General features: G+C 36.5%; 1 protein-coding gene across 1 annotated transcript in view; it reads right to left on the bottom strand.

The window, feature by feature from the left end:
- LOC150101700 (putative lipid scramblase CLPTM1) overlaps positions 1-26657 on the bottom strand; it is a 283907-nt gene that overhangs the window by 105137 nt on the left and 152113 nt on the right. The window contains exon 6 of the mRNA XM_090399981.1: positions 13271-13388. Within this exon, the coding sequence (XP_090256107.1) occupies positions 13271-13388 (118 nt within the window). The remainder of the gene's footprint in view (positions 1-13270; positions 13389-26657) is intronic.

Here is a 26657-nt window from a genome sequence, read left to right as displayed (position 1 = left end):
AATGTGCAATTTGACTGGGCTTGAATATGTTAAAGTTATATGCAAATAAGCATCATGCAATTAAATGGACAAACCTGTAACAGAAACAAATACTTGGAGATTTTTTTTTTTTTTTTTTTTAGCAATTAAGCAATATGCAATTAAATATAACAATCTATAACAACCTTCTTCTACAAATGACTGCAGTTCTAATCCATGGATTTGCTGGACAATACTTTGCAATACAAATATCAACAAAAAATAAAATATCAACTTCTCAAACCCTAAATGCCAATTGCTGAATCATTCTTTGGTGGGTTCTGATAACTTGATTAATTTCAATGTCAGTAAAAGTTTAATCCTGTGTTATTTCTTGCAAAAAAGAAAAGGTCAGTTTTTCTTCAGACCACACAAATCTCTTGACAAGACAAGATTTCTCTTCTTTTTGAGATAATGTTATTCTCCAGTCTCTCTTCTTGGCATAAACACAACCAATATTGCCTCAGCATCTAAGGAAGTGGGTACTCTCTCTTTTGCAAAAAGGTGCTACTTTACCTCTATACAAATCGCAAATCATACTGCTTTCACATTTTGCATCCTGCCCTTAAATGCTTCTTAAGCATACCTACCTCAGAAGAAAACAGAACCTAATGATATGTTATCTTTTTCTAAACATACCAAACTCAAAAAATAACAGAGCAATTAGGCTGATTAATGACTTGTCTCCACCGATTCACTCAACTCTTTTGAAAATAGAAACATTCAGAACTTGCTGCTAAATTTTCTACTAATGTTTCCAGAGTCGTTGTGAGAAGTGACATCAGTCTTATGCCTCTATCTGTTAAAATGTGTAGTGGTGACTATCAAAACTTACAGAATAAATATATCTTCAAATCCAATGTTAACAAATGACTCAACTTTCTGCCATTCCTCTACTAATGTATCATAGATTAAATTTTGTGTGTGGATTAGCTTAAGTAAAAATCCTACTGCACAATGACATTTATCTGAACTTACTGAATTATTTCAGAAAAAGAAAATCACAAAATACATAAATGTAAGTCACATTAAAGGACCACAAGAATAGTTTATTATAGCAAATAGTTTACTTTAGTGAATTTTCTTTATAGCAGCACTGTGGTTATGGGATTTTGGTCAGAACTTTTCCATAGTTTGTTACAATGAGTTTGTTCTAGTGGTGCCTGCTATAGTGACAGTTGATTGGGAATAATTTTTGCACAACTCACAAAGTTTGTATCCTGTTCTCCTAAGCAAGGAATTCTGGGAGGAATGTGCCATGTAATATAAGATATGAAAAACTTTGGCCTTCTCTGTGTGTGCGCGCACATGCATGTGCTATTTAAAATGAATGGACACAAGGAGTAAAATAACTTTTGCCGAATGAATGGAAAAATCAGTTTTTCACATCTGGAATATAAAATTTAATAAACTAACTACTATCCCATCTTCTAGCAATGCATATTAGGTCCAATGGCTTATTATAGCAAAGCAACCTACTTACATAAATTTAATATTGATAATATGGCAATCAATCCTACTGCAATAATCTCCTACATATATTGTCCATGTATTTCTCTACAAAAGAGAGATAGGAGCTAAGTTTCTGACAGGAAAAACCTTTCCACTTTCTGTAAGTTAAGCACTTACAAGGTTTGTACCTTGTGTCTCAGACAGGATTTGATCTGAAGTCTTTCCAATCAAAGACATGGTTGTTCTCAATATTCTAGGGAGGCATTCAACTTCTGTTAATGAATTATTTAAATTAAGGGGTTATTAAATCCCACACTGATTCAAAATCGAATAGGAAACTCAAAGATCGGAATCAAAGGTTTAATAATGAATATAGTAACTATAAAAGGTCCTTGTTGGGGACCAAAATAGCAGAGTAGGAAATGATTGTCAGACATATTTGGGAAAATTTGGAGAAAAGAGCAAAGCTAATAATAATGGCAAATACCTGTTGGATTTCTGCTCAGGATATGGACTGGTTATTACTAAAATCATGTTCCAACATAAAAATGTGCACAAATTCACATGGAAAGAAGAGTCAAGGAATAAGAAAAGTCTCATTGACTATGTTATTGTTGATAGTGATGTTTTCTCCCTGGTGCAGGACACCAGAGTGTACAGAGGATTTGAAATTGGAAGTGATCACTATTTAGTCTTGAGCAGGATAAAATTGAATTTCATATTGAAAAGAATGACATGTAAGAAAGTTTTAAAGCGAATAAAAGTTGAGAAGCTCTCAGATGTGAACTGTAGACTAAAATACACAAAGATTATTGAAGGAAAAATGAAAGAGTTTGAGAACAAGAACCAAGCCTTGGAGATTCAGTGGCAAGCCTTGAAGAAAACCCTGACTGATTCAGCTAGAAAGGCATGTGGTGAAGTTGTCTGCAAGGATAGAAAAATTAGAACTCCATGGTGGACACAGGAAGTTAAAGAGGCAGTGAAGAAAAAGAAGAAAGCCTATCAAAAGTTCCTGGCAAATAAGTCAGCTTGTGCTCTGAGAGAATACAGAGACAAATGTAAGAAAGCTAAACACTGTGTAAAACTAGCTAAACAAAAGTCATGGGAGGACTTTGGCAAGAACATAGAAAATAAATATCAAGAAGGTGGTAAAATATTCTGAATGTTGTTGAAGAAGCTTAGAAATGGAGGAAAGAGTGCTGTAAAAGGGGTTAGAGATGATAAAGGTGACATGAAAACGGGAGAAAAAGATATCCTTGAAGCATGGAGTAATTAGTTCGAAAAATTGCTAAATGAAACAAGCAGTGATAGCACAGTCGTAAAAAAACACTCAACAGGCATCCAGTCAGGAATACATATCCATACTTGAAGTAGAAAAAGCCATCAAAGGCTTTTTTTACTTCAAGAAATATTCGACCAGAAATGCTGAAGTATGGTGGTATAAAAGTCTTACAATGGCTGCACTGCATAGTTCAGAAGGCCTGGATAGAAAAACAAATTCCCAATGATTGGAGTAGAGCTCTAATAGTACCCATATATAAAAAGGGAAATAAAACAATGTATGAATTACAGAGGAATTTCCCTACTGAATGTTCTGGGCAAGATCTATGCAAGTATACCTGAGAAATGGTTGAGAAGAATTGGAAGAAAAGCTTGGTGAAGAACAAGCTGGATTCAGGCCAAATAGAGGCTGTCAGGATCAGATCTTCACTTTACGGCAAATAGTTGAGAAAGCATGGGAATATAACAAAGATCTGTATTTAAGTTTTGTTGATCTGGAAAAGGCATATGACAAGGTGCCAAGAGAGAAGCTATTCAATACGCTGCAGTTATATGGTGTCAATGGGGCATTATATCAAGCAATACTTAGTCTTTATTTGAGTTGTAAGTCAGCAGTTAGAATTGAAGGAAGTACAGGAAGATGGTTTAATGTTAAATCTGGTGTGAGACAAGGATGTACATTATCCCCTCTGTTATTCATTATCTATATGGATCACATTATGAAGGAAAGTGGTATTAAACATGATATCAAAATTGGAGATGTTAATGTCAGCTCTTTGCTTTATGCAGATGATGTTATACTTCTAAATAAATCTGCTACAAGTCTGCAAGATTCTCTGACTAAATTGAATAGTTGTTGTAATAGATATGGTATGAAGGTCAGCAATAAAAAGACAAAGACAATGAAAATAGGCAGAATCATTGAAAATGTCAAATGTGTTGTGAATGGAGAACCTTTGGAACAAGCAAAATTTTTCAGCTACTTAGGCACGATTTTTAGTGAAGATGGTAAATTAAATATAGAAATAGACAAAAGAATCAACAAAGCTGGTATGGTAGGAAGTCAACTGAATAAATTCATATGGAATAAGACAGAAATTAGTCGGAACACTAAATTAACTGTATACAAGACAGTGTTCAAACCAATTTTAACTTATGGATCTGAGAGCTGGGTCAGAAGTAAAACACTTGACCAAAGACTAGAGACTGCAGATATGAGAGTCCTGAGAAAGATTAGAGGCATGAACAGATGGCATCGATGGCAATATCATATTAAAAACAAGGATATTAGGAAAGAACTTAACATCCAGGAATGCATTGAGTGACCATACCTATCCTAGGAGATGGGTATGGTCACTTAAACAGAATGGGTGAGGAAAGATTAGCAAAACAAGTGTTCTCTGCCAGGTTGGTAGGAAAACAACCCAGAGGAAGACCAAGATATAGGTGGATTGACACAGTACAAAGTGCCTTAGACGATAGAAATATAAGATCTGATAATGTTGGAATCTTGGCAAGTAACAGACTGATTTGGAGGAAAATTGTAGATAGGAAGTTAGTAATGATGTAAATTTTTCATGTAGTACTATAATATCCTGTAGGATACATGTCAGGAATTTGATGATTATGATGATGATGAAAGTATCGGCGACTACTAGTGTAAGCTAAAGCACGTAGTCCAAACTAGGGCAATTCGTAGCAAAGGCGGGGAAAGTTCTGATCGCTATTCTTAGTATTTTCCATAATGTAAAACCCATTTCCTAGGAGATGTATGATGTTATACATTATGGTGGGATGTCACTACTCAGACCGGTTTCGATCTTTTCGATCACGTAGTCCAAGGACTATGCGCTTAAGCTTACATTAGTAGTCGCCGATACTTTTATAGTTACTATATTCGGCATGAAACTCTTTGATTCCGATCTTTGAATTTCTTATTCGGTTTTGAAACAATGTGGGATTTAAATAATGTTTACATCGCCGAAATGAAGCCTATTGGATCTTTATTTTAAATAATTTATGGGTGCACCTTTTTGACAACTCGTATAGCAGAGTATATAAGTTCTTTTCGCTAAACCCTTAGTATTATTTTGGTCTAGCTACTCACTGATGAGATCTCAATAAAGATTGAAACCGGTCTGGGTAGTGACCTCCCACCATAATGTATAACATCATACATCTCCTAGGAGATGGGTTTTACATTATGGAAAATACTAAGAATGGCGATCAGAACTTTCCCCACTTTTCTACGAGTTGCCCTAGTTTGTACTACGTACTTGGACTTTGTGCATTAGCTTACGCTAGTGGTCGCCGATACTTTTATAGTTACTACATTCGGCATGAAACTCTTTGATTCCGATCTCTGAGTTTCTTATTCGGTTTTGAAACAATGTGGGATTTAATATCCCCTTAATTTAAATGATGTTCACATCGCCAAAATGAAGCCTATTAGCTCTTTATTTTAAATAATTTATGGGTGCACCTTTTTGACAACTCGTATAGCAAAGTATATAAGTTATTTTCGCTATACCCTTACTATTATGATTGAGATGCTTTGGGCTTTTGATGTGAATGGACGTATTGTTTTAGACTGAGCCCGATTAGTTTGTTTACAAGGGTTTTCACAAAACGCACATTGCACTGGTGCAGACACAGTTTGCGCCAGTGCAATGCGCTCCCTACTGTCTCCCCTTCTGCATGAAACATGCAAGAGGTCTAATGGCCGGCAAGCCCTACCCCCACAACGAGGACCAGTGGTGGATTTATGGTTTTATTTAGGGAGATAGGATTTCAATCTGTGGCCAAGTGATTTCGCGACACTCCTTTTCCCTACTGTAGGATAGCTAGTTGTATTTTATTGCTGGTAGACACCCGAGAGTGTCTACGGGATTTGCTAGTGGACCCTCGTCCACAGGATTACCTGTAACCTGCTCGAGACACCTGAGCAATATCTACTCTTTCTCCATCTGTATCTTTACACATTTCTATATTATTGTTGTCATGGCAAAACTTCTGAATGAGGCCAAATTCGAGGAAGTATACAAGGAATTCCTCAGACTAGGAAAGTTGCTGAGTGCTAATTGGCCAGGAAAAGTCAAGCTTTTTGACCCCTCCCCACAGAGGACAATATGGATGACATAAGTGAAGATCCCATAACTCTGACGCAATCAGATTTTGCACACTCCCCGAGTATGGAAGATGCTACATCCCAAGAGGGCAGTTATCAGACCATGGAAACAGACACAGAATTCCAAATGGTCAAAAAGAAGATAAAAATCTCCACCAATGTTGAAGAACCCCAAAACAACAGGGATAGAAACATTCAACGGTCCATAAGAAAAGATACCACCAGTCATCTTAAGGGATAAGGAAAAATGGATCCTTGTCTTGTCAGCCCTTAGAGAACAAAACATCTCATTTTCATGGGCCAAAAACTCAGATGAGGGAGTTAAAATACAACCCACTACAGTCATCGATTACAGACAGATGACCAGATTTATGGACAATGCTAATGTCCCGTACCACACCTTCACTTTACCCAGCAAAAAGAACCTGAAGGTGGTTCTACGTGGGATAGCTGAAGGTCTCACTCCTGAAGATGTGGGCACTGATCTCTCCAGACAGGGCCTTTCCCCAGTAAAAGTGAGCAGATGCTCAGATCAGATAAAAGACCAATGCCTTTGGTGCTGGTGGAAATAAGCAACACACAAAAGCAGATCTATGAACTGACAGTAGTATGCAGACTCAAGATTTCAACTGAGCCTCTTAGGAAAAGAGCATCTGCAGGACAGTGTCATAGATGCCAAAGGTTTGGACATGCCCAAAAATTATGTAAGGCAGCCTTCAGGTGCTTGAAGTGCGGCGAGGGACATCACATGCACCAAGCCATGCTCAACTCCAGCCTGTTGTGCAAACTGCAGAGGACCTCACCCCGCCAACTACAAGGGATGCCCTTCCAATCCAAAAAATCGAGGATCAACCAAAGTCAATCTTCCTCCTCCACGTAACAACGTTTTAAGCATTCAAGCAGATCGTCCCCCAGTCCGAAACACCTCACCTTCAACCTCACAGGAAAGAACAACCATGACCAAAACATATGCTGAGGCTGCAAGAACTAAGCCTCCTCCTCAAGCTAGAAAAGCTCCAACATAACATCCGTTTTAATAGCCTTACTTGCCACCATGCTGCAGGAATTCAGCAAGCCATGCCCCTCACCATCTTCCAGAAAGAGATTCCTGCAACGCACTCAAAACATTATAACAGCCATCTGTCATGAGTAAAAAATTCAAACCAAAAGCTCTTAAGATAATGGCATGGAATGCAAATGGATTGATGAACAAGGTCTTGGAACTTCACGAATTTGCGACTCGTCTCAGTGCTGGTATCATCTTGATTGGTGAAACACACCTAAGACCAGCTAATAACCCAAAAATCCGTGGATACACTATGTACAGAAATGACAGAATTGGCACAAGAGTTGGAGGCATAGCTATATCTATTAAGAGTTATTTGAATCATAATACAATAGACAAGCCCCAAACAGTAAACCTGGAGGTGACCGGTGTGGAGGTACATACCTGCAATGCTGGGAGTCTCAAGATCTATGCTGCTTATAATCCTCTAAGCATTCCTCTGCTGACAACAGATGTGGACTCCATAATAATAGCAGAGACCTCAACTCAAAACACACAGCTTGGTACAGCTCTTCAACTAACACCAAAGGCCACACACTATTCAACTTTGCAATGCTCAACTCTGTTGTTGTGGCTGATCCTACCGAGTCCACCCACTTCAGCCCTTCAGGTAGCTTGGATGTACTAGACATTGTCATTTTTAAAAATATAAGATACCAATTCAAATTAGAATCAGTTAACGAATTATCTACTGACCAAAGTCCCATGGTGCTTAATCTAGGTTCATCAGATCAATTCTCTTCTCTGCACACATTCATACTATGGGACAAGTTAGCCAAGGTTCTTCCTGAACATATTGGTCTGGTGCCCAACATCAGTAAAAAGGAAGAGATAGACTCAGCAGTAAATAACCTAACTCTACAAATTCAGAAAGCAATAGAATCAGTCAGACAATCCACTGTCTTCCACCCAACCAACCGTATCCCTGAAGAAATCATGGAGGTAATCAGAGCAAAAAATAGAGCCAGAAAGAGATACCACAATACCAGAGCCCCACAAGACAAAACAGTATTGAAAAACCTAAACAGGCAGGCCCAGGAAGCTCTTCAAAAACACAGAAACCATCAATGGGAAACCAAATTGGCTAACATCAATACCGAAGATCATTCTGCATGAAAAGTCCTAAGAGCAATCTGCACCACAAAGCAACTCATACCCCCCTATAAAAACCAAGAAAGGCACAGTTCACAAAGATGAAGAGAAAGCTGAAGAACTAATACATAACCTTGAATCTCAGTGCAATCCATCTTATACAAATCTAAATATCAACCTTATGTACAAGATTCATCATCATGTTAGGACAACCTTAAGACAGAACACTGTTAACTCCGAACATATCACTCCTACAAATCCGGCAGAAATGATAAATATCATCTCCCATCTAAATAGTAAAAAAGCTCCAGGACCAGATGGCATAACTAACAGAATAGTAAAACTACTCCCAAGAAAGGCCATAGTCCATCTCTTCAACATTACAAATGCCATCTTTAGATTCCAGCATCCCCCCCCCCCCCCCCCACACACACGGAAAACAGCCACCATCATGCCATTGAAGAAGCCAGGAAAAAATCCTCACCTTCCCAAAAGATACAGATCCATAAGCCTGTTGTCCAGTCTCGGAAAGGTGACAGAGAAAGTGATCCACTCAACATTCCAAGCAGAAACAGATAAGTTAGGAATTTTGCCTAATGAACAGTTCGGCTTCTGTAAGGCCCATAGTACAGCTCAACAAGTGCACCGGCTGGTAGAAATCATTACTAAAGGTTATAACTGGAAACTCAATACAGCTGCCATCTTCAACGACGCAGAGAAGGCGTTTGACAAAGTATGGCATCAAGGCCTTATCTGCAAACTGATAAAATTTAACTTGCCAATCAAGTTAATAAAAATAATACACTCTTATCTCTGAAAGACAGATATATGCAGGTCAAGGTCGGCGAAGTGGTTTCGACCAGATGCAGGATCTCGGCAGGCGTGCTCAGGGATCTCTTCTGGCCCCTCTCCTGTTCTCAATCTACGTAGCAGACATCCCTCCGAACCCAAGAACAACATTCACTGCATTATATGCAGATGATACTGCACTGATGGCAAGATCTCTGAGCCGAAAACTGGCAACTAGAAGACTTCAAACCAGCATACACATTTTAGAAAAGTGGATGGCAGACTGGAGGATCCAAGCTAACTCCCAGAAAAGCTCAGCTATACTGTTTACTAGAAGGAGGATCCATACCATGGAGGACATTTATTTACTGGGAGTAATGATTCCATGGCAGACTGAAGTTAAATATCTTGGAGTGATTCTTGATAGTAAATTCCTATTCAGCAAACATACGAGTTACATTACCTCGAAGACATCCAAAGTCTTAGCACAGCTCAACCCTATGATCAACAGACAAAGTAAACTGGACACACAAACAAAATTAACAATTTACAGACGGTAAATTGTTAATTTGGACCGGTCATCACTGACGCATCCCCCGCATAGAGCTACACCGCAAATACAAACATTCTGAAACTTCAGAGATTACAGAATAAGTGCCTAAGAATGATTCTGGATGCCCCTTGGTTTATAAGAAACACCCAGATCCATAGAGAAGTTAATATCCCTTATATCTCTTCCCTTCTCCTAAATCTAGCTCAGAAGTTCTTTACCAAGACAAGCATTCATCCTAACCCATTAATCAAGGAAGCCTCTGAATATAATGAAGCAGAAAGTTACAAATATTAAAGACCAAAGTCTATCTTAAGTTCAGCTGAACACAGCTAATTTCACTGCCTTCAATGGGCGAGCATATAGCTCACAAACACTCCATTCAAAGTTCTTTCATTACACACAAAGAGGAATATGAAAAGCAATTTTGCTTCGCCCATCTAGCCAGAAATGTTATTCGTTATTCCTTAGTATTATTTTGATCTAGCTACTCACTGATGAGATCTCAATAAAGATCGAAACCGGTCTGGGTAGTGACCTCCACCATAATGTATAACATCATACATCTCCTATGAGATGGGTTTTTTATTATGGAAAATACTGAGAATAGCGATCAGAACTTTCCCCACCTTTGCTATGAGTTGCCCTAGTTTGGACTACATGCTTTAGCTTATGCTAGTAGTCGCCGATACTTTTATAGTTACTATATTCAGCATGAAACTCTTTGCTTCTGATCTTTGAGTTTCTTATTCGGTTTTGAAACAATGTGGGATTTAACACGTTCGCTGCCACGCTACTTCGGCATAGTTTGTTCCCGTACGCCAGGCAATTTCACATCTTCAAGGTCAGTACGGGTAATCTCGTTGCCAGCGGTAAGCGTCATACGAGTATACTGATAGCTGGCTTGTGGGGCTCATGTACCAACTACGAGTATACTCGTAGTTGGCAGCAAATGTGTTAATATCCCCTTTAATTTAAATAATGTTTAAATCGCCGAAATGAAGCGTATTGGCTCTTTATTTCAAATAATTTATGGGTGCACCTTTTTTTGACAACTTGTATAGCAGAATATATAAGTTCTTTTTGCTATACCCTTAGTATTATTTTGGTCTAGCTACTCACTGATGAGATCTCAATAAGGATCGAAGCCGGTCTGGGTAGTGACCTCCCACCATAATGTATAACATCATACATCTCCTAAGAGATGAGTTTTACATTATGGAAAATACTAAGAATAGGGATCAGAACTTTTCCCACCTTTGCAACGAGTTCCCCCTAGTTTGTACTACATACTTGGACTACGTGCTTTAGCTTACGCTAGTAATTGCCGATACTTTTAAAGTTACTATATTTGGCATGAAACTCTTTGATTCTGATCTTTGAGTATCTTATTCGGTTTTGAAACAATGTGGAATTTAATATCCTCTTAATTTAAATAATGTTTACATCACTGAAATGAAGCCTATTGGCTCTTTATTTTAAATAATCTGTTAATGAAGTTATGTAATGTTGAGAAGTATATAAAAATAATCAACACTGACAAGGTAAATGCAAAGAATCGATTTTGATATAACAATGGATATATAGTCGATTATCACTTATAGCATGCAGTGATATAGTGAGGCTTCCAGGTCCTCGCTGCAGTGCTGCGATTTCATGTGCGCACACAGCCATTTATGCTCCCTTCATGTCGTCTCCTTCTGTTGCTTAAACACAGACAACATAGCTCTAGCCAATGAACTTCAGTCAGTCTTTACAAGTGTGCATGCTGTTTGGGAAAATTAAGTTACAACCAACTTTTTATGACAACGTTATTGACCAGTTCATAAAGAAGAACCGTAGGGTAGAATTTGTATTTATTAGGGGAGATATGATAGAGACCTACAAGTTGGTAAGGGGATTGTTATAGGATCAATGCCGGAGAAGTTTTACAGAGAATAGTGGGAGATTGGAGGAGAACCAGATGTCATCCCTGGAAACTGTATAAAGAGGGTGTGAGTAGGGGAGTGAGAGGCAGGTTTTTTTTCATGCAGAGTTGTGAATGATTGGAATGCCTTGCCTGAGAATGTGGTGTCTGCAAAGAGTTTGAATGTGTTTAAAACACGGTATGATGAGCTGTGTGTGTGTGATAAAAGGACCTCCCAGATGAGTCTTTGACTCTATGAGGTCTTAGGGTGGTAATAATAATAATAATATATTTGTATGATTAAATGTACATCGATTTCTAAATATATATAGTTTTAAATGGCCAGTAATTCATTATTCCGCTAATTAGACTTCAATCACACCTCTCACTCCCTGAATGATAACAAGAGCAAGCATGAATTTCAAGACCAGCATTCGCCCCTGTTTGCTATGATAAACCTTGATTGCACACCAACTCTAACATTAAGATCCATTTTCAAGAATACATCTTTCCAGACAAATTTACTATGGAAAAAAGAAAAAAAAGTGGACTTTTTTTTTTTTAAAGAACATTTATAACACCTAATGTTAAAAGTGGCAGTTAAAAGCCACTGCTTCTTTAGCAGGTTACTAGTAGGAATAAATTACAAATTAATCACTTTAATCAAAATTTCAGGTTGCTGTTATTTTTACATCTTCTTAGCATTAAAAATAATTAAAAAGATAAAGTTATAAAGTTAATTCCTTACTTTGTTTTTCAGAATTTTAAGCGAGAACTTCATTAAGAAATAAAATTTAAAAGTAATCTTGACTGCTTCAGATTTTTTTTGTTATATGATTAGCTGTAAGCATGTATTTATTATGTATTATGCCTGAATTTAGGCATTTCCTCAAGGTTTCTGAAATTGAAAATCATGTGGAATTTTTTTCATCTTTATTTAGGTAGTAATGTTTTGTAACCATAAACAGTAAATACAAAGCCTTTTCAGAATGTAAGTTAAATATTAAAAAAAAAAAATTTCTTTTACAGATTGAAAGCTGTAAGAGAATATAAATTCTGCAGATAATTTTTTATAATTAATTTTTCAGTCTTCAAGAAAGCCAATGAATAAATTATATTTTATTCTAGGAAATCTAGATAACTTATAAATTATAGTAGTTAAATCTTCCAATACCTTGGCAACAGTAGATTCTTTTTATTCTGAAGCATAGCTCAAGAGTGAAACAAAGTTTACACTATGCTACTCTTTCGAAGATCACATTCCCAACATGATGCTCCTGCTCACATCTGTGTCTCGCTCCTATGCTGACAGGTGACTCTCACTACATCAAACTTCCAGAGACCTCAGGAATAGTTTGTTACCATGGATAGTTTCCAATAGTGAATTTCCTATGGAATGGTATTGTGCCTGAGGAGATCTAACTGGGACATTTTCAGTAGTTTGTAACAGCAAGTGAGTTTGCTATAATGGTGTTTGCTACAGTGAGAGTCAATTGTATTTTCTAGTTATTTCTTCAGATGAAGTTTATTACTGTACTACTGGGAAGCTGTTTATCTCCAGAATTTCTCTTCTAGTTAAGAATTTTCAAATGTGAACTAACCTCAGTAAACCTAATTATCTGCATTCAATAACACACTGGTTTTTAACTGAATCAATTCATCTGTGGTGGTGAAGTCCATAATATTATGTTCTATTTTCTCTTCCTCATGTTATCCACTTATTACAGCAGTTTATGTCAACAGTATAACATGAGAGTAATGTTTAACAATGAATATGTCAAATTTGCACATACTGAAACTTGTACAAGTGTCAATATTCTAGGAAATTTAGATAACTCATCAATTCTTTTTTTTTTTTTTTTTTAAGTTTATTATAGGCAAGCATAAATATGTGAGTGAAATATGACTTCTTTTTTATGAATAGCTAACATTAAGTGCAAAATAATTTCAAAGGAAATTTTATATTTTGTATAAACCAAATATTCTTACATTCATCCAGAGGTGCAGGAACATGGCCTTGTATCCAAGGTGTGTGGTCATCAATAATATTAATAGTAATGTTGGGATGCCAATGTGACATTATTTCCATAGGTGTTTCTTCAGCTTTCTAAATATACATCAAACAATTTTAGAGTAATTGTTTAAATGATATTTTAAACAAACAAGACAAAAAATCATTTTGTTTATCAAACAAAGAATTTGTAGTATTTCACTGTAGTACTTTCATGTTAAGGCGACTTGTCTGTTTATAGACCAGTAATCAGTTTCTAATAAGAATTACAGTTAACTAGGAGAAGATATAAAGACTATAATACTGGAGAAGATTGGAGAAACCGACTGAACTAATGACAATGTCCAATATCTCACCTTCCTGTGGTACATCCCATTACTAGCATCCTTTCAGATACTAAACAAATGAGCATGGGAGGCAATTTAGGACAGTCAATTAAACTGTATTTTTTATTAGATGAAACTACATATATAGTGTCAGAGTATAACATAATCAGATATCTTGTCAGCTGTGATACATGCAATACCTACGCTGTTCTCATCCAAAAACCAAGTTGAACAGTGAAAAATCAGCTACTAGAGCAATCTTATGAGAGAAGTTAATGACAATTAAACTTGTCAAAGACAATAAAATAATTAAACCAGACAGTGATAATGCTATTTTCGACCACTGAATATTATACAACTAAACATATAAAATTGGGTTTAATTGTTTGGAGATATATACAGAGATACAGCCTACTGGTTTCGTCGACTTTACTGTTGACTTCGCCTGGGCACACAAAAACAGCTTAAAACAGGAACAAGCTAAATATTTAGCATTGCCTATTCGTGTGGGCACACAGAAAGCAACAAAAACAGCTTAAAACAGAAACGAGCTAAAAAGTATCAGGTTAAAACATAACCAATGCTAAATATTTAGCTCATTCCTGTTTTAAGCTGTTTTTGTTGCTTTCTGTGTGCCCACACGAATAGGCAAAACAGGTAAAATAGGCAAAACTAGTAGGCTATATCTCTGTACATTCTCTGACCATTTAAATCCAGTTTTAAATGTTTACTTGTATAAACCAGACAGAATTTATCAATGCACTGAAGACTGCCTTGATATTAGGCAGATAATTTTGTCCATAATAAGCATTGTGCAAGTGTCATTGAATTTAATTATCTTTAAGTAAGTCATTCTTAACTATCTTTAATAGACAAACCAAGAGCACAAGAAGCAAAGTACAGCAATAGAATTATTGTCCTAAAAATCTTCCTAATGGGCACAAATCATTCCCTTTTTGTTGTCAAATATAACATCTTCAGATCTAGTTACATGCTAGCAGGGCTCTTCTTATTAACCAAACGCATGAAGCCAAAAAATCTCTTGGCCATAACTAATCATTATATTGCTTCTCTTAACTCTTGTTCATTTGTTCTCGTATTGCTAGAACTATCAGTTCAAGCTATTTTGATGATAGGAAAAACCATTATATACAAATAATTTTTAATTTGCTAATGAGAAATAGAATTAATTAGTTTAATCATAAATGGAATCCAATAATTATCTTCCCTTGCTATACTTCTGTATATTTAGATAACTAGATGGTCTTCCAAATCTAACTACAGAAAAAAAACTAATGCGGAAAGATATGTACATTTTATCTCACTGCCATCTTATCCAAAAGTCAAGTACCATCAAACCTTAATCCATCAATACTCATACCCTCTGTTTCGCAGATGCTTTTACAAGAAAGGATTTAATTAAGTCAATATTTTGTTCTGATGGTTATGCCATCCATCTCACAGAAAAACTTGAACAACTAATCTCTACCTGCTCCAGAAGATACCCCAGAAAATGTTTCACTGAATATCTAACTGAAAATGTGCACAAATTCACATGGAGAGAAGAGGCTAGGAATAAGAAAAGTCTCATTGACTATGTTACTGTTGATAGTGATGTTTTCTCCCTGGTGCAGGACACCAGAGTGTACAGAGGATTTGAAATTGGAAGTGATCACTATTTAGTCTTGAGCAGGATAAAATTGAATTTCATATTGAAAAGAATAACATGTAAGAAAGTTTTAAAGCGAATAAAAGTTGAGCAGCTCTCAGATGTGAACTGTAGACTAAAATACAGAAATATTATTGAAAAGAAAATGAAAGAGTTTGAGAACAGGAATCAAACCTTGGAGATTCAGTGGCAAACTCTGAAGGAAACATTGATTGATTCTACCAGAGAGGCATGTGGTGAGGTTGTGTGCAAAGATAAAAAAATCAGAACTCCCTGGTGGACACAGGAAGTTAAAGAGGCAGTGAAGGAAAAGAAGAAAGCATATCAAAAATTCCTGGCAAATAAGTCAGCTTTTACTCTTACAGAATACAGAGACAAATGTAAGAAAGCTAAACAGTGTGTAAAACTAGCTAAACAAAAGTCATGGGAGGACTTTGGCAAGAATATAGAAAATAAATATCAAGAAGGTGGCAAAATATTCTGGAGGTTGTTAAAGAAGCTTAGGAATGGAGGAAAGAGTGCTGTAAAAGGAGTTAGAGATGATAAAGGTGAAATGAAAACAGGAGAAAAAAAGATATCCTTGAAGTATGGAGTAATTACTTTGAAAAACTGCTAAATGAAACAAGCAGTGATGACAGCACAGTGATAAAAAACACTGACCAGGCATGCAGTCAGGAATACATATCCATACTTGAAGTAGAAAAAGCCATCAAAGGCTTGAAATGTGGAAAGGCAGCAGGAGTAGATGATATTCGACCAGAAATGCTGAAGTATGGTGGTATAAGAGTCTTACAGTGGCTGCACTGCATAGTTCAGAAAGCCTGGACAGAGGGACGAATTCCCGATGATTGGAGTAGAGCTCTCATAGTACCCATATATAAAAAGGGAAATAAAACTGAATGTGAGAATTACAGAGGTATTTCCCTACTGAGTGTTCTGGCAAGATCTATGCAAGTATACTTGAGAAACGGTTGAGAAGAACTGTGGAAGAAAAGCTTGGTGAAGAACAAGCTGGATTCAGGCCAAATAGAGGCTGTCAGGATCAGATCTTCACTTTACGACAAATAGTCGAGAAAGCATGGGAATATAACAAAGATCTGTATTTAAGTTTTGTCAATTTGGAAAAGGCATATGACAAGGTGCCATGAGAGAAGCTATTCAATACGCTGCAGTTATATGGTGTCAATGGGGCATTATATCAAGCAATACTTAGTCTTTATTTGAGTTGTGAGTCAGCAGTTAGAATTGAAGGAAGTACAGGAAGATGGTTTAATGTTAAATCTGGTGTGAGACAAGGATGTATATTATCCCCTCTGTTATTCATTATCTATATGGATCACATTATGAAGGAATGTGGTATTAAACCTGATATCAAAATTGGAGATGTTAATGTCAGCTCTTTGCTTTATGCGGATGATGTTATACTTCTAAATAAATCCGCTACAAGTCTGCAAGATTCTCTGACTAAATTGAATAGCTGTTGTAATAGATATGGTATGAAGGTCAGCAATAAAAAGACAAAGACAATGAAAATAGGAAGAATCATTGAAAATGTCAACTGTGTTGTGAATGGAGAACCTGTGGAACAAGTAAAACATTTCAGCTACTTAGGCACAATTTTTACTGAAGATGGTAAACTAAATATAGAAATAGACAACAGAATCAGCAAAGCTGGTATCGTGGGAAGTCAATTGAATAAATTCATATGGAATAAGAAAGAAATTAGTCGGAACACTAAATTAGCTGTATACAAGACTGTGTTCAAACCAATTTTAACTTATGGATCTGAGAGCTGGGTCAGAAGTAAAACACTTGACCAAAGACTAGAGACCGCAGATATGAGAGTCCTGAGAAAGATTAGAGGCGTGAACAGATGGCATCAATGGCAATATCATATTAAAAATGAGGATATTAGGAAAGAACTTGACATTGTCAGCATCCAGGAATGCGTTAGCAGAGCTAATCTCAGATGGTATGGTCACTTAAATAGAATGGGAGAGGAAAGATTAGCAAAACAAGTGTTCTCTGCCAGGTTGGCAGGAAAACGACCCAGAGGAAGACCAAGATATAGGTGGATTGATACGGTACGAAGTGCCTTAGACGATAGAAATATAAGATCTGATAATGTTGGAGTCTTGACAAGTAACAGACTGATTTGGAGGAAAATTGTAGATAGGAAGTTAGTAATGATGTAATTTTTTCATGTAGTACTGTCATATCCTGTACACCCCTTGAGGGTACATGGCAGGAATTTGATGATGATGATGAATATCTAACAAACTAGAATATCTAGTTTCTATTTCTTATGTCCATACCAATATCAAGACTTTCTTGCAGTGAAACCTTGCATGTTTCTTTCAACTTGGTCACTAGTTGTCTTCATTCCTGCATACTCTTATAGACTAGATTGATTTTATTTTCCCTTCCCAGCAATCACATAAATGAGACTGATCAATCTATATATTGGCAGAAAGCTGAGAAGGAAAGAAGTCTGTTAATACTGGATTTCAAGGTAATATCCAATCATTACAAAATAAACAGGTGAGAGAGAGAGAAGCCATTCCAAAGGAGAAAGCAGTAAAATGAACTGAACAAACAGAAAGAAAAATCAGTTCTGTGAGTTGAATCATTTAACAGATTTAGAGATTTACCAAGTCCGCGCGGTTAGCCTAGTATGCGCTTCGCAACCATATGCCTGGGGAAGGAGTGTTCTAGATTCGATTCCCGTCAGTGATGTGAGGAGCTGAAGGATCTTCCTCAGCCATAGCCAAGTTAGCTGGTCTTGGGCATTGACAATAGGGTTTTTCCCCCAGTTTATCCTGGGGTTTTTCATCCCTCAAAGCAGGTAAACCGGCATTGAGAACTCAACATTGCAGACATAGGATACACCAGGGCATAGGACTGACCACCTTATCTTGTGAATGGTTTGAGGTCTGATGATTAATAAAACCTCGACACTGCAAGGTAAAAGAGGGAAAGGAAGATGAGAGATTTACCAGTCAATTCTGATGAACAGAAACCACAAATTGGTGATAAATGGATCATTACCTAACTGCTCTCTCTTCTGTACTGAGTCAAGGACTTAGTTTTACCATTTCATATGTAAGAGCAGTATGTAAATAGCCTGATGGATTTTTATAGTTAACAGTTGTTCAGAGGTAAAGTTGCTTTTGTATTATGGCAGAAGCAACTGACTATGAAGCCAGTGTACTAAAACCTGTAAACTGTGTTCTTCAGCTGGTTTGCAAGATGAAAAACAAGAATTTTTGTTGGAGATAAAGTAATGCATGGAAATGAGAACACATAATTTATTGGATGCTGAAAAAGGCAATACTTGCAGTAATATGATTATGCTAAGAAAGGACTAGAGGTCAATCATCCAATATTTTTTCACCTCCAAATAAAATAACCAACATGCATAAAATCTGAATAATTCAAAAATGTAACACTTAAAATTGTCTGAAATAATCTTTAATTGGCAAGGTCTCCAAGCACTACTGTCAGACCTTGCATTTTGATCTACAGCTACATCAATCCATCCATCAATCTAGTCTAAGTCTTTCCACCCCCCCATACCAAACACCAATTTTACTAAATTTCCCAATCAGTTTAAGTGAAAATATCATTCTCCCACATTGTTCAACACTAATTACCCAATAACTTAATTTTTAACATGATACCGCCACTGATGTCATTATTAATTATCCAATTTTCCTCAGAACTAATATCTGAGATTTTCAGTCTTCAATCAACTAATTTTTTCTCCAAGCTAACTTTCTGATTGGTTTCAATAATTTCAAAATTCAAATACTGTTCTACATTTCTAGTTCAGCTTATTTTATTATCCATTTCCATATTTAATTTGCCAACTTCACTAAAAACTGTGCTTAAATAGCTTGAAATGTTTTTAACTTCTTCTACAGGTTCTAAACTGAGAATATAGTTGATATCTACTTTTATAATTTTTGTTTTTATAATGCTGATTGGGGGTGCTTAAGGGTCAAAGCTATATAACTGAGAGGAGACCTCCACATAGACTTTAAAGGAATGTGGAGACCTGACCAGAGCTTCTGACCTAATGTCCAATCCTCACCTTCTCGTGGTGCACCCTGTTGGGTAACTACCTGGATACTGAACGAACGAGGATGGGCTAACAATTTACGATTTAGCCGACCAAATTTTATTCTCATTTGCTTAAACCAAAATGATGGTACAACATGACAAAATTTCATGCCAGCTGGGGAATTGCCCGGTTAAACAAGCCCCCGTTTTTTTTGCCATGGAACCACAGCGAACAGCGAAAGTCAGCTACTGGAACAAATCTGAAAACACACCCCCAACTCAACATCACCAGAGTTAAAGATTGGTATTATCAACATAAAAAGCCTGAATGGCAAAGAAATGGAGCTAGCAGAGGAATTAGAATAGTACCAAATCGACATAATAGATGTGACTGAAAAAAAAAAAAAGACAAAAACTGGTGAGATCTTTCTGAGCAATAAATACAAAATGTTATATTCAGGCAATGACAATCAAGGAAAAAAAGGAGTACCCATAGTATTCAACACTAAATACGAGGCTAATGTTCTTGAATGCCAGGCAGTCTCAAGTAGAGTGATGTGGGCAAATATCAGAATGGGGATCTGGACAATGAGACTTATTTGTGCCTATGGTCCCACAGAAGGTTCTACAAAGGTAGAAGTGAGGAATTTTTTGAAGCTTCAGAAAAAGCAACTGACACAATGAAAAAGGAAAAGTTGGTCCTTGTTGGGGACCTAAATAACAGAGTAGGAAACGATTGTCAGACATACAAAAATATTTTGGGACAATTTGGAGAAAAGAACAGAGCAAATAATAATGGCAAATACCTGTTGAATTTCTGCTCAGGACATGGAATGGTTATTACTAACACCATGTTCCAACATAAAAATGTGCACAAATTCACATGGAGAGAAGAAGCAAGGAATAAGAAAAGTCACATTGACTATGTTATTGTTGATAGTGATATTTTCTCCCTGGTGCAGAACACCAGTGTACAGAGGATTTGAAATTGGAAATGATCACTATTTAGTATTGAGCAGGATAAAATTGAATTTCATATTGAAAACAATAACTTGTAAGCAAGTTTTAAAGAGAATAAAATTTGAGCAGCTCTCAGATGTGAACTGTAGACTAAAATACACAAAGATTATTGAAGGAAAAATGAAAGAGTTTGAGAACAGGAACCAAACCTTGGAGATTCAGTGGCAAGCCTTGAAGAAAACCCTGACTGATTCAGCTAGAAAGGCATGTGGTGAAGTTGTCTGCAAGGATAGAAAAATTAGAACTCCATGGTGGACACAGGAAGTTAAAGAGGCAGTGAAGGAAAAGAAGAAAGCCTATCGAAAGTTCTGGCAAATAAGTCAGCTTGTGCTCTGAGAGAATACAGAGACAAATGCAAGAATGCTAAACACTGTGTAAAACTAGCTAAACAAAAGTCATGGGAAGACTTTGGCAAGAACATAGAAAATGAATATCAAGAAGGTGGCAAAATATTCTGAATGTTGTTGAAGAAGCTTAGAAATGAAGTAAAGAGTGCTGTAAAAGGGGGTAGAGATGATAAAGGTGACATGAAAACGGGAGAAAAAGATATCCTTGAAGTATGGAGTAATTACTTCGAAAAATTGCTAAATGAAACAAGCAGTGATAGCACAGTCGTAAAAAACACTCAACAGGCATCCAAGTCAGGAATACATATCCATGTTTGAAGTAGAAAACGCCATCAAAGGCTTGAAATGTAGAAAGGCAGCAAGAGTAGATGATATTCGACCAGAAATGCTGAAATATGGTTGCTAAGTAGCTAATTTCTCTAATTTCATTATTTCGCTAATTTGTCTCTTATTCTATATGAATTTATTCAATTGACTTCCTACCATACCAACTTTGTTCATTCTATTGTCTATTTCCATATTTAATTTACCATCTTCACTAAAAATTGTGCTTAAGTAGCTAAACTGTTTTACTTGTTGCACAGGTTTTCCGTTCACAACGCAGTTGATATTTTCAACGAATCTGCCTATTTTCATTATCTTTGTCTTTTTATTGCTGACCTTCATAACATATCTATTACAACAATTATTCAATTTAGTCAAGGAATCTTGCAGACTTGTAGCAGATTTATTTAGAAGTATAACATCATCCGCATAAAGCAAGGAGCTGACATTAACATCTCCAATTTTGATATCATGTTTAAGACCACTTTCTTTCATAATGTGATCCATATAGATAATAAATAACAGAGGAGATAACGTACATTCTTGTCTCACACCAGATTTAACATTAAACCATCTTCTTGCACTTCCTCCAATTCAAACTGCTGACTTACAATTCAAATAAAGACTAAGTATTGCTTGATATAATGCCCCATTGACACCATATAACTGTAGCGTATTGAATAGCTTCACTCTTGGCACCTTGTGATTTGCCTTTTCCAGATCAACAAAACTTAAATATAGATCTTTGTTATATTCCTCTGCTTTCTCAACTATTTGTCGTAAAGTGAAGATCTGATCCTGACAAAGATAATGAAAATAGGCAGAATAGTTGAAAATGTCAACTGTGTTGCGAACAGAAAACCTGTGGAACAAGTAAAACATTTCAGCTACTTAGGCACAATTTTTAGTGAAGATGATAAATTAAATATGGAAATAGACAATAGAATCAACAAAGTTGGTATGGTAGGAAATCAATTGAATAAATTCATATGGAATAAGAGAGAAATTAGTTGGAACACTAAATTAGCTGTATACAAGACAGTCTTCAAACCGGTTTTAACTTATGGATCTGAGAGCTGGGTGAGAAGTAAAACATTTGATCAAAGACTAGAGACCATAGATATGAGAGTCCTGAGAAAGATTAGAGGCGTTAACAGATGGCATCAATGGCAATATCATATTAAAAATGACGATATTAGGAAAGAACTTGACATTGTCAGCAACCAGGAATGCATTAGCAGAACTAATCTCAGGCGGTATGGTCACTTAAATAGAATTGGTGAGGAAAGATTAGCAAAACAAGTGCTCTCTGCCAGGTTGGCAGGAAAACAACCCAGAGAAAGACCAAGATATAAGTGGATTGATACTGTACAAAGTTCCTTAGAAGATAGAAATATAAGATCTGATAATACTGGATTCTTCACAAGTAACAGACTAATTTGGAGGAAAATTGTAGATAGGAAGTTAGTAATAATGTAAATTTTTCATGTAGTACTATCATATCCTGTGCATCCCTTGCGGCTACATGGCAGAAATTTGATGATGATGATAATGCTGATTTTTTTTACTAAATTTATTACAACAATTATTGAATTTAAACTCTCAAAAACATACTTGATTTATTTAGAAGTATAACATCACTTGCACTGTCTTAAATAAAGTATGCAGTGTGTATATATATATATATATATATATATATGTATAGAAAGTATTTTACCTTGGGTATAATAAATGTTAAAAATACCAAGCAATTTTAAACCTGGTTTTACTCCATTTCACAAGTAAGCAAACAGACAAACAAGTCAAGTTTGCGCCTGCAAGTGATGCAAGTCCAGCTGATCCTACAGGTTCTGGTAAAATACTTATAAGCTCTGTATTACTAAATCTTGGTATTTCTAGCCTGGCTCCCATTGATGAGACCTCAATAAAGGTCGAAACCGGTCTGGGTAGTGGCCCCTTGCCTTTAATACAAAACATCATACATCCCCTTCTTGGAGATGTGTTTTGGCATTAAGGGTAAATATTAAGATTAGTGATCAGAGCTTATGCCACCTTTACCACAAGTTGCCTTGGTCTTGCACTACCTGTAGGATCAACTGGACTTGCATCACTTGCAGGCGCAAACTTGACTTGTTTGTCTGTTGCTTACTTGGGAAATGGAGTAAAACCAGGTTTAAAATTGCTTGGTATTTTTAACACATATATAAATACACACACACACACACACATCAGGTAGCCAAAAAAGTTTGTGTAGTTTTCGGTAGAGTTTCATTGCAATGACTGTTTTATTCTGTAGTAGTTTCAGAGTGCAATTTTTTATGTGCATCATAAGGCATATATGTAACATTTAAAACTGTCTCAAATAATCTTTAATTGTCAAGGTCTCCAAGCATTACTGTCAGCCCTTGCATTTTGATCTTTAGCTACATCAATCCATCCATCTAGTCTTAGTCTATCCATGCCCCCCCCCAACACCAATTTCACTAACCTTTTGCATCAGTAACTCAGTACACTCTAACTTTGTGTGTACTTTTTTTTCTGTGACTTTGAATCCTTTTAAAATGTCAGTTGAACCTGGTGTAATTCAGGTTTGTTTGTTTTACAAATTTAAACTCAGTTCAAAGGTTTCAGAAAATATCCCGTAAGATTTGTGTGTGGGATTTTGAAAAGATGCAGTAACAAAACATATTGTGAAGAAATGGTTTCAAAAATTTGTTTCTGGTGATGAATCACTTTAAGATGCACCGCGTTCAGGAAGATCCTTCATTATTGATAATGAAGAATTACGTGCTGTGGTTGAAAATAATTCAAGATTAATATGTCAAGAACTTTCACAAATGTTTAACGTGAGTGGTGAAACAATTCGTTTACACTTGCATCAACTAGAATCATTGAAGCTAAGCAAATGGGTCCAACAGACCATTTGTTATTTTATTATCAGATGACAATAACCTTCAAAGGCTATCAATTTGTTCTTTACTTCTTTGTCATAAAAACAAGCCATTTTTGGATTACTTGCTCACTTGTGATGAAAAATGGTTCTTGTACTCTAACAGGAAGCAAACTTATCATTGGTTGTCACCAAACAATCCAGTACTGCACACTTCAAAAGGCACCGCATCATCCCCAGAAGACTATGTTTTGTGCATGGTGGACTGAAGCTGGTATTGTCCATTACGAGTTTCTTGCTGCAGGCCAAACAATTATGGCCAAGATCTTCTCGATGCAACTCTAGCATGTGCAGGATGCGTTACTTCAGAAACAGCAAAGACTAGTTAATTGAAAGAAAGTGCTATTTTTACAGGACAATGCAAAATTTTATACTGCAAAACTTACCTGTGAGAAGATTTGTGCTTTAGGATGGGAGATACTTCCTAATTCTTCATATTCTCCTGACATTTCTCCAAGCGATCACCTTTATTTGGAACTAGACAATCACAACAGTTTCGCAATAAAACAGACACTGAAGCAGAGAATGCTAGGTTTATTATTTCTAAAGACAAAATACGTCTGTGAAGTTAGCCGAGTGGCTATGCACTTCGCAACCATATGCCTGGGAAATGAGTGTCCTAGATTCGATTCCCGTTGTCGATGCGAGGAACTTAAGGATCGTTCTCAGACATAGCCAAGTTAGCCGGTCTTGGGCGTGGACTGTAGGGTTTTTTCTCCCGCAAGCAGGAAAACCGGCCCCGTGAACACATGCAGCTACAGACATAGGACACACCTGGAGGTATAAGGCTGGCCACCTTATCCTCGGGACGGGTATGGCCCAGAAGGGCTAAAGATAGCTCCGTAACAGGCCACTAGGCCTAATGCCTGAAGGGAAGAAGAAGAAGAAGAAAGACAAAACGTTTTATAAAAGTAGAATTTACAAACTTGTATCTCATTGGGAAAGAGTTGTAGATTGTGAAGGTTCTTATTTTAATGAATAAAACATTTTATGAAAATTTCTGCAGTTGTTTAATTTTTATTATGAAAAACAGCACAAACGTTTTGGTTACTTGATAGTAATGGGCAAGAAAAGTAATATGCAGCCTGTCCTTGCCAATTGTTGTTCCAACCTTCTCATGGTGTGGCCTGTTTCCATAAAAGAGGATCTACGTGAGAATTCTGAGCTGCAAAAGCACTTTTATTTTTTTTAAACATCAGAACGTAGTTGAACTCACCAGATGGAAGATGAACTTTATACGGAGAAAAACACCACCACTGTGCTACTTCTCATAGATATTATACGTTGGTTATACATAGCTTTTAATTTTTTCAGGAAATTACAGTGTATACTAGAATTACTAAAATAAAGAGCCGAAAGGCTTCAGTCTTGAAGTGCAATGCAAAATTACATAAGCAAAGTGTGTATTAGATCCAGCATTATTTCAAAGCCAAATGTAGAAACTATGAAAGTTTTGTAAGTTGACCTGAGAGCTTGCAGGAATACATTCTTTGGTATCCCCAAGTTGCCTTATTGTGGACTATTAAAAGACACAGGTGTTGCCCAAGCATCTATATATTTGTCTTTTATTAGTCCATTTTTGATAAGGTTTCACTGGTCTGACAGCTGATTCGAACTGGTTGGTTCTCTTCAGAGACCAGGCAGACACCTTAAGAAAGCAAAACTCTCGTGCAGTACCAAGTAACTTGAAATATCAGAGAAATGCATTTTTCATAAGCAAATCTTATCAAAAATGAACTAATAAAAGGCAAAATATATAGACACTTGGGCAGCACCTATGTATTTTAAGTAGTTCACACTAAGGCAACTCAGGAATGCTGAGGAATGTATTCCCACAAACTCTCTCGTCAACTTACGAAACTTTCATAGTTTCTACATTCGGATTGCATATGTAAGTATCTAGAACATTAATTACAAAAAAACATTAATACTTTTCTATATTTCAGCACTATTACATTGCCATCATCAGGGATCACAAAAAACATATGCGCGCACACACACGACTTTACAACCAGTTACAGACCATATAAGAAATTGATATCTCTTATCCACTCCACCAAAGACCAGCCACATTCCCAAAACCTACTAGGAGTATACCAGGTCCGATGCAGTTGTAACCTATCTTACGACGGTCAAACAGGCAGGACGGCCAATATCAGGATATCAGAACCAAAGGACTACATCTGGTTCCACCAATACAGCCACTCAGAACTTGCTGATCATGCTTTGGACATCCACCACAGGATAAGATTGGAAGAAGGCCACTTTATTACACTGCAGAAAATACAAGAATGAAAGACTATTCATTGAATCTGCCTCAGCTTTGAAAAACTTACCAAACCTCAACAAATTTGGGAAGCATACATTTTAATAATGTAAGCTCACCACCAAAACAACTCAATTTAGTCCATTGGGGGGGGGGGGGGGCACTGTTTAGGACTCTAGACCCAACTTCTGTTGCCTTTATTCACCTCATTTGTTAAGCGTTAGTACCTGTGTGCACATATTGTTTTTTGTGATCACTGATGATGGCAATGTAACACTGCTGAAGTACAGGAAAGTATTAATTAAAGTTTTTTATAATTAATATTCTAGTATATGTTGTCATTTCCTGAAAAATTTAAAGCCACTCTGCTAATGGAGACTTGAAGTGGAAAATGCTGTGTG

This window comes from Typopeltis vanoorti, chromosome 11, assembly GCF_054136105.1.
Source record: "Typopeltis vanoorti isolate ZY-2024b chromosome 11, IOZ_Tvanoo_1.0, whole genome shotgun sequence".
In the NCBI taxonomy this organism is placed as follows: Eukaryota; Metazoa; Arthropoda; class Arachnida; order Uropygi; family Thelyphonidae; genus Typopeltis; species Typopeltis vanoorti.
Note: the sequence above shows the minus strand (reverse complement) of the source record. Positions and strands in the feature narration are given on the sequence as shown.